Source organism: Dipodomys spectabilis, unplaced genomic scaffold (genome assembly GCF_019054845.1).
Source record: "Dipodomys spectabilis isolate Male_0828 unplaced genomic scaffold, ASM1905484v1 ptg000187l, whole genome shotgun sequence".
Lineage (NCBI taxonomy): Eukaryota > Metazoa > Chordata > Mammalia > Rodentia > Heteromyidae > Dipodomys > Dipodomys spectabilis.
The window spans coordinates 6,968,367-6,978,034 of record NW_024870864.1 but is presented as its reverse complement, the minus strand read 5'-3'; the positions used below and the strand labels follow the sequence as shown (position 1 = coordinate 6,978,034).

The 9,668-nt window shown below is 42.7% G+C and overlaps 1 protein-coding gene across 4 annotated transcripts in view; it reads right to left on the bottom strand.

The window, feature by feature from the left end:
- Positions 1-233: 233 nt before the first annotated feature.
- Positions 234-9,668, bottom strand: part of Il1r2 (interleukin 1 receptor type 2) — a 42,271-nt gene continuing 32,836 nt past the window's right edge. For all 4 annotated transcript variants that reach the window (XM_042695408.1, XM_042695406.1, XM_042695405.1 and 1 more), the window contains 4 exons: positions 7,509-7,571; positions 5,982-6,120; positions 3,030-3,172; positions 234-521 (listed from right to left, as the gene is read on the bottom strand). In XM_042695408.1, coding sequence (XP_042551342.1) covers positions 403-521; positions 3,030-3,172; positions 5,982-6,120; positions 7,509-7,571 — 464 coding nt within the window. In that variant the 3' untranslated portion in view covers positions 234-402. The remainder of the gene's footprint in view (positions 522-3,029; positions 3,173-5,981; positions 6,121-7,508; positions 7,572-9,668) is intronic.

Genomic DNA, 9,668 nt, shown 5'->3' with positions numbered 1-9,668 from the left:
TTTTGTTGCTGTTTTGTTGTGTTTTCTTGTCAGGTGTTGGTTGCTGTTTGTTGGGTTTTGGTGGGGCTGAGGATAGAATTCAGGACCTTACACACGCACTAGCTAGCACTAGACTAGCACTGAGCTATAACCTCAGCCCCAGCTCATTCTTTTAAGTAGGTCAGAGGTGACAGAGCCGCTCATATGCTCCCAGGTGCACTTCTGTTCCTATCTCTGATTTTCAGAACACAATATAAGATTTCATTCTTTTATTCCAAACACAGAGCTTTGTTAAAGAGAAGAGGACAGGAGTCCTCAAGGCACAATGCTTCCATAAGAAATGACACAGATGAGTTTGCACCACTACATTTCCCTTATCGTACATGAGTAGGATGGGAAGTCTTTGGCCAGTTCTTAGCGTGGTTAGAGAATATGCTTCTCAGCTCTGTCTTTCCACCACCTATGCATCCACATTCCCCCCAAAACCAAAATGACCAGAGACAGTGGGGCCAGCGCAATCTTCCAAGAGAATGTGGGGGAAGCTGTGGAGAGAAGAGAGAGAGAGAGATGTCAGGACTGAGCATCACTCACTACAAAATAGGTCAGGCCAGGGCCACACAGGTTTGCTGAGAAGCACACTGAGTTTTTTTTTTTTTTCCTGGTAAATGTGCACTTGTTTGAGAAATGTTGTTGACACCAAAATTAAGGATATTTGAGAATGACATTGGTGACATTAGAAAAACAAGCAAGGTAGGATAAAATCTGTTACCAAGAACATTGTAAGGTAGGGAACAAGTATTCTGGGACTAACTGTTCCAACTGTGAGCAGTGGTGTGTCTCTGATGTGATCTGTTTCCATCTGCGACACTGCCAGGAAACAATCTGCCCTCTTCCAGGGACCATGGGTGACATGAGGATTAAACAAAGGAACAAAGGAAAAGAGCAGGCTTGCACATCAAGATAATTCTTTTGATCAGCTATTGCATGTTCTACCCCTAGGCATCTTTGTGTTGTGAAAATATAGGAAATATCTGTGAACTTAAAAAATTAAAATGCAAATGTGAAAACATGGTGTTAATAAATACCTTGTTAATGAGATCTGAATTCCACTGTTTGTTTTTGAGACAGAGTCTCTCTACTTAACCGGGGCTAGTTTCTACCTCCTAAACCTCCTGCCTCAGCTTCCAAATGCTGAGATTACAAGAATAGAGAATTCCACATTTTAAAGTTAGTATTTGGGATAGTCTATGCAGGCTTACTGCAATCACCAGGATCTCAATCTGACTTTCCACAGGAGTCTTTCACCTTACACTACTCGGATTAGAAATACATGGAGCTAGGCATCAGTGGTTTATGCTTGTAATCCTAGCTACAGGAGACTGAGATCTAAGGATCATGGTTCAATGCTAGCCTGGGCAGAAAAGTCCAGGAACCTCTTCAATTAACCAGTAAAAAGCCAGAAGTGGAGGTCTGGCTCAAATGGCAGAGTGCCAACCTTGAGCGAGAAAGCCAAGTCAGAGTACAAGGTCCTGAGATCAAGGCCCAGTACCAGCTCAAAAAGTAAGTAAGTAACAAAGTAAATAATTAAAGCTGCAATTCTCTGAGCAGCTGGTTGAATATGTCTCTCCATCCTGATAAAAGGCCTTGCTGGGCCTCTGGGATAAGTCGTGAGCTGTCCCAGAAAAGAGCATGCACATAGGACTCCAGTGACAAAGTTTCAAAGGTTCTCAACATCAGAATCAGGCTTTGCACAGAATTTTTTGACTCACTACTCCCCAGAGAAGGCAAGTTTCTTTTTATGGGACCCTCCATTTCCAAATCTGTATGGTCACTGTGTCTCTCCCTCCCTCCTGGCCCTCATTTCTGTGAAAGGTCCTGCAACATTGCCCTGTACACATAGACCCAAGTGTGAAACTTCAGTATGAAAGGAGCTGGGGAGGGTTGGATGGAATCTATCTGGATGAGGGCAGGGGCTGTGTTTTTTTAATCTGTGGTGTTGCTGGTATAGAAGCTCAGTTGGAGACAGCTGTGCTGGGTATTTGTTTGAAAGATATTAACAGTCCTGCTGAGACTCACTTTGGACCAGGGGCTGTTGCTTTTTTGGACTGTCAGCAGATACAACATCAAGTGTACTTCCCTTTCCTGTTCAGTGATTAAATATACCAAGGAATCCATTTAGTCAAAAATGATAGCATTTCACTTTTTGTTGTTAAATGGATAGTGGACTGATTTTTGCACTTATTCCTGTTTCTGATGTCGTTGACCTCAGAGTTACTCTGAACTTCAGTATCTTCCAGTCCCAGCTCTTGCAGGATGGAGTTTTTCAACTTTAAGATGAGAGGAGGCCACCCACCCTCTCCTAGAGGACAGCAGACCCTGGTACTCCATTGCAGAAGCACTTAAACATGCAGAGTTCTCACAAGTTCATCCAAGAGCTATGTTATGTGCTTTCTAAAACTTAACACTTGATTTGGTTTTGTTTGGTTTTTAGTTTTTGCAGAAGTAGGAACTGAAGTCTGGGCCTTACATTTGCAAGACAGGCACACTACCACTTGAGTCATGCCTCTAGCTCCTTTTTGCAGTGATCATATTTGAGATAGGGTCTCCCTGTCACAATTGAGTGGCCTAGACTGTAATCTTCCTACTTGTGCTTACCATATCACTGGGGATGACAGGTGTGGCCTCTGTGCCCAGCCATTCTGCTTCCTTCTCCAGTAGCTGGGATAATAAGCACATGCCACCCTCCCCAGCCATTGGTTGTGATGGAGTCTTGTGAATTTATAGGCCCAGGGTAGTCTTGAAGCTCCATCTCTGACCCTTGCTTCCCAAGTAGCTATGATTGCAAGGTTGAGCCACCATGCCTAGAACAACTTAATCTTTTTTTCAATCACAGTATAATTCCTCAATGTCCAACCTCTAATCAACCAAAAATAATTATCAAAGAGTGGGAGGTTTGTTCAAGAATTACATGGAGATCATGGAGCTCTGTGTTGCATCTGTAGACCATTACACAAGTTTGTTTTCCCATTTAGTGTCCCCAAAATGCATACCTTCTTTGACTGTGGTACGTAGGACCTGATGACTTTGTTTGCCATTGACCTTACAGGTAAAATCTGTATGCAAATCCTCCCTTGTGACTGGATTAAAAAGCAGTGGTACTTCAATGTAGCTCTCATTGTTTTCTGAATATTCCCTGGGTAAGAAAACATTCATTTAAGTGTGGTGTAAGTGTATCTTTTACCGGCTAGACAATCAAACATTCTCAAATTTAAACTAACTACAAGTTTCATAAAGTTAGGAGAAATTGACACATACTATTTTACTTATTTGTGAGAATTATTTGCCAGTCATGAAGCTTGAACTCAGGACCTGAGCACTGTCCCTAAGCTTACCACTTGAGCCACAGTACCACTTCCAGCTTTTTCCGTTTATGTGTTACTGAGGAATTGAATTCGGGGCTTCATGCAAGGTAGGCAAGCACTCTACCACGGAGCCACATTGCCAGCCCACTATTTGGGAGAATTTTTCTACTTTTTTTTTTTTTTTGCCAGTCCTGGGCCTTGAACTCAAGGCCTGGTCACTGTCCCTGAGCTTCTTCTGCTCAAGGCTAGCACTCTACCACTTGAGCCACAGTGCCACTTCTGTTTATTTTCTGTTTATGTGGTACTGAGAAATCAAACCCAGGGCTTCATGCATGCTAGGCATGTACACTACCACTGCATCCCATTCCGAACCCCTGTTTGGGAGAAGTTTTCAAGCCTATTTCTAAAGGCCAGAGTGTTGTTAATGGCATAGCTTATGATAATAGGCCATTTGTCACAATAAGAATTTAAACCTTCATTTTCACTTAGATGCAAATTTTTATATTTTAAATATCCTTAATGTACCCAGTAGTGGGAATAGAGAAGTCTAGTATGGGGAAACCTTGTTCTCTTACCAATGACTTATTCATATATTGAAGAGAAGGGAGTTTCCAGGACTCCACCCTCAATGGTGTCTGCCCTTCATTTTTACTGCTGTCTCTCACTCCACACACTCGAGTCCAGATGAGAGCTGCAGACTGGCAACTACAGTGTGGACAGCTGCCATGTGTAATGTTGGCAGAAGTCCAAGATACTGCCTTGCTATCGTGGAAGCTAGGCATCATGGAGACTTTATCTTCAATTAATTAGCAAAAGGCTAGCAATGGAGGTAGGGAGCAAGTGGTAGAGAGCCAGCCTTGAATAAAAAGCTAAGCAAAAGTGTGAGGCTCTGAGTTCCAGTCCAGTGCAGTTCAAGCCACTAGTGGAGTGAATCCACTAGGATTATATTTGTGTTATCTAGGGAAGAAAAGTATGGAAATCTGTTCCTTTAAGAAAATGAAGTATAAGCCAGGCACCAGTGGCTCACACCTGTAATCCTAGTTACTCAGGAGGCTGAGATCTGAGGATTGTAGTTCAAAGCCAGCCCAGGAAGGAAAGTCCAAGAGACTCTTATCTCCAATAATCTACTCAGAAAATACCAGAAGTGGTGCTGTTGTGGCTCATGTGATAGAGCACTAGCTTTGAGCAAAAGAAGCTCAGGGAGAGAGCATAGGCCTAGAATGCAAGCCCTAGGACTGGCAAAAAGATGAAGGGTGGAAGGAAGGAAGGAAAGAAGGAAGGAAGGAAGGAAGGAAGGAAGGAAGGAAGGAAGGAAGGAAGGAAGGAAGGAAGGAAGGAAAGAAGGAGGGAGGGAGGGAGGGAGGGAGGAAGGGAGGGAGGGAGGGAGGGAAGGAAGGAAGGAAGGAAGGAAGGAAGGAAGGAAGGAAGGAAGGAGGGAAGGAGGGAAGAAAGGGAGGAAGGAAGGGAAGAAGGGAGGGAGGGAGGGAGGGAAGGAGGGAGGGAAGGAGGGAAGGAGGGAGGGAGGGAAAGAAAATGAAATGTGAGTAAACTGATATGGTAGTTGTGGTCAATTCTTTTCAACAAAGACTTGAAAACAAAGGATTATGCTAACCATCATTGTGACCCAGTCAGTGCCATCCAGAAAGAACTTTTTCTTTTTTTTTTTTAAGAATTAAAAGTTGAACTCAGTACCTCATGGTTGTTAGACAAATGCTTTACTACTTGAGCCATGCCCCCAGTCCTTTTGTACTTTTCAGTTTGTTTTACAGATACAGTCTCTTACTACCTAGCCCAGCTGGCCCCAAAAGGACTTTTTGATAAATCTTTCAAAAAATGACAAAGACTAACAAGCCAGAGTTCCAGCTAACCCAATGTGTCAGACTATAATTTAAAAAATACTTTTTGATTTGGAATATTGAATGGACTCCCTTGTTCATATGCAAATAGCTACCATATATGAGATGTGAGCATTCTAGTTTCACACTGAAGAAATATTCTCAAAAGATAGGTATGTAAAAGAAGCAAACTCATCTTTCTATTATTATCAATCTTCTTTGGAAACTGGAGCAGCCCACAATTCCCTAAAAATCAAAAGAGGTCCCAGTACAGATACTGTGGCTAGATCTCAGAGCTTTTATAAAGGTATATGAAAAAATTTGAAAGTAAGATAGCAAAACAGGAAATGGAGATGGATTAATTCACAAATATTTTTTACCTGGAAAAAATAAAAGTACAAGAAAATGTTCTAAACGGCTACAAAAGGCAACCTCCAACTGACCAACTACAATTCCACTCATACAAGTCTAAAGTTTGATTTGTGTGTGTGTGTGTGTGTACTCAAAGCTTCTTGCTGTTGCTTGTCTTTTTCTCTTCAAGGATGATGCACTATCAATTGAGCCAGAGCTCTACTTCAGGCTTTTTGCTGGTTAATTAAAGATAAAAAGTCTCATGGATTTGTCTGCTCTAGCTGGCTTTAAACCTTGATCTTCATACCTTAACCTCCCTAATAGCTAGGATTGCAGGAAATCAGGAATGTGACTTTCACTGCAGAGTGTTATGTGTATAAGCCCAATGTGACTCTGTCTCCTAAAGGAGACCCAGTCTCCTAAAGGAAGTGTGGAGATCTGCCAGACCACATACCGAACATCCCCCTGCATTAATCGGCCTCCGGGATAGGTGTTCGGGACTTCGCTGTTGTTAGCCATCCACTGCACATAGGCAAAGGGGGGATCTTCGTCTGGCCCCAGGAACACTTTACATGGAATTGTCAGTTTTGACCCTGTGTGCAGCAAGACATAACACATTAACCAGAAAAGGAGTCAATGGGAAACAAAGGCATCCAAGCAATTCGCATCCCTTGGCCAACCAGAAATCCTTCCTCATCTTCCCCAGCACTCTTCACTGCGAAGTCCTTATCTCACAAGGAAATATAGTTTCTCCAAACAATTCTGTTCACACTAAACTTTAATATTTACCATATGTCTCTAGAACCTTCCACTGGTCCTCACCGTGGGTGAAAATCCAGAAATACATGAATGGCTTCAATAAGGTCACTCAGGTCCTACCAAGCATTTTGAATTCTCCTGCAAGTGATTCTATTTATGTTTAAAAGTTCCAACAGTTGGTTATCTCAGCTCTAAGCGTCCCCCTGGGACTCTCCATTCTAAGATGGTACTCACTCCCAATTAACCCTTCCCCAAAACAAACGCATTTTCTAAGGATGGCGCCCTCTACAGTCTTCAATGCATAGTGCAGGAGCCCCTTACCTAACTGTGATTTCTTAGACAATGTTAGATATGGTGGATGTTCAATACTGATGTGCCCTCATTGGCCAATCCTGTGGACTATCCAAAAAGTAGGGTGGTCAGCCTAAATCAAAATGGAGTGAAACATACAAAACCTTAAATGGTTACTTTGTCCATACCACTAAACCAGCTGATCAGTTGTTCTGGTAGAAAGAACCTGTCTCTGGTCATCCACTCCATTTTATTTTTTTCTTTCACATGCATACATACATACATACCAGTACTAGGACTTGAATTTAGGTGCTGAACCCTGTCCCTGAACTTTTTCACTCAAGGCTGGTGTTCTACAGCTTTACTTCTGGCTTCTTGTTGGTTAAGTGGAGATAAGAGTCTCACAGACTTCCTGCTTGAGCTGGCTTCAAGCTAGAACTCTTAGATCTCAGCCTCCTGAGTAGCTAGGTTCACAAGTCTAAGCCATGAGAGCCCAGCTCATTTACTACATCTTCAAATGAAGTCTTACAGAGGTGCTGAGCACCAGCCAAGCTTTAGCAATATGGATTATTTTAAATCTACTAGAAGTGATGGCTGTGTAAGGGATTTATGCTGTCAATCCTTTGTTGTTAACTGCTATGCAAAAATACCATGTTGTATTTAGAACTTTGTAAGTAGGGTTTCCTTGAAGCCAAGTATCCTTAATTTTAAATACAATTCCTAACAATATTTGACAAAGAAAAATGCCCACTCCCATTTGTTCCCTCAGGCCCAACCACTGGAGTTTTAAGGTCTTCACCCAGACACATGATACTCCAAAGGAACAGCAGTGGTGTGGATATTGTGGTCAGTAGGCCAGGAGCCCTGAGTCTTGACTCTGGGGTTCAAGAATCACCACACGCATGTGCATGACAGTCTTTGCAGGCCTTACCCAGAGATGCTGTTACGGTTTCCAAGGGAGATACGATTACAGGAATAGTTTCCTCTCTTCTTTCTGAGAAAGTTGCAAGGAAAAGAGATTCCATTAGGGAAACCTTCATTTAGATCTGACACTTAACTTCCATTGTTTGTCTAATTAAGTTATCTTTCACCAAGTGGCCAGTCATTGTGCTAATCAACCTTTTTCTGGCAAAGGAAACACAGTTGATCTCCTCACAAAATTGAGCATTTGGGGCCAATGCTTTTCCCAGCAGAGAAAAGACATTACTGGAAAAGATTACAGTTACACATTCCAATGACAGATGGTCTTTGTTCTTTGCTCTGACATAAACAATTAGCCCTTCACCTCCCAGGCTTCCTGAATGCACATTGATGGTATCCACAGGCTAGGCTATACTCAAAGGTTTCCACTCCCCTCCAAAGTGTCTACCACAGAACACTAAAGACTCACTTCTATAAGAATAGCCATAAGGAGCCAAGTTCTGGGGATTCATGCCTGTAATCCTAGCTACTCAGCAGGAAGAGATCTGAGGACTGTGGTTCAAAGCTAGCTAGGGTACAAAAGTCTATGAAACTCCTACCTCCAATTAACTCCTCACAAAAAGAAAAAAAAAACACCTAGAAGTGGAGCTGTAGCTCAAGTGCTAGCCTTGAACAGAGATGGTACCCAGGCCCTGAGGTCAAGCTCCAGGACCAGTGTGTGCACACGTGCACACACACACGCACACATACACACACACACACACACACACACACACACACACACACACAGAGGCTGAAGAACTAAATGACCTGTTTATAAAGCTAACCCTACTCCCACACTGAGTAACAAATCCAGTAACCCATAGTGGGCCACTGATATCTTGTTAACCAAGAAAATAAAGTCTTTGGAGATGCAAAGGTTGATGTTTAAGGAATTAAAGGATTACACCTAGCTTGAACAAACTGAGTACCCAAAATGGTACAAAATGATAGCTGAGGATGAGTGAGGGCTAGGAGCTGTCTCTCAATGGCCTCATCACCCTCATTTCTTTTACAAAATATTTCAAAATCCTCCCATGGGTGATGGTCTAACCTGAAGAGCTGCTGGCATCTACACTACATAGGCCCCTCCCAGCTATACTGCTATGGGACAGTGGCCAGGCTATACAGGGAGAGAGAAAAGCCTCCAGGATCTAGTATTAAAACATTTTTCACACTTGGGGGTGAACCATACAGATAGCAGTCCTCAATGCCCAGTTTCCATTTTAGGTCAGCATGGAACCTGAGATTTTGCACCTGTTGCAAGGAATACCCAGCCAGCTGAAGAGGCTGCTGCTGGCTCAGGACCACACTTTGAGAAGCCACTGAGCTGCAGTAGGCTAACATCACAGTATAATATATAGGTTGGTACCTCCTAGTGTTTCTGTGTGGTATTACACAAATAGAACAGTAGACCCTGTGGAAAGGCACAGGGAGACTCAATCACTACCCTGTGGGGGAAAGAGGGAAGTAATGTGAATGAATTAGAACAGGTCAGGAAAAGAAATATAATCTAGGAATACATAGAATTATGAACTTATAATAAAAATGAACTTCTGGAATCTCTGAGAAATTTTTCTTTCATAGACCCAATCATGGGGGTCAGCAGGGGATACCAATACTGGGGCTTAAACTCAGGGCCTCTCTCTGTCACTTGATATTTTTGCTCAAGACTGGTTTCCTACCACTTGACCTAGACCTTCAATTCTTTTTTTGCTGTTCAATTGGAGATGAATCTCACAGACTTTTCCCTGCCTTTGAATGGTGATCCTCTGGTCTCGGCCTCCTGAGTAACTAGGATTATAGGCATAAGCCACCAATGCTCAGCTCATAGACCAATTATTTAACACTAATTTGTTTTCAGGGCTCTCTGAAGTCCCTCTAAAAGATTCCAATTGAATGTGACTACACTGTTGGTGGGGATACAAAATTGTTCAACCACTCTGGAAAGCAGTATGGAGGTTCCTTAAAAGATTAAACATAGCCAGGCATTGGTGGCTCACATCTGTAATCCTACCTAATCAGGAGGCTGAGGTCTGAGGATCACAGTTCAAAGGCAGCACAAGCAGGAAAGTCCGTGAGACTCTTATTTGCAATTAACCCACCAGAAAACCAGAAATGGCTCTGTGGC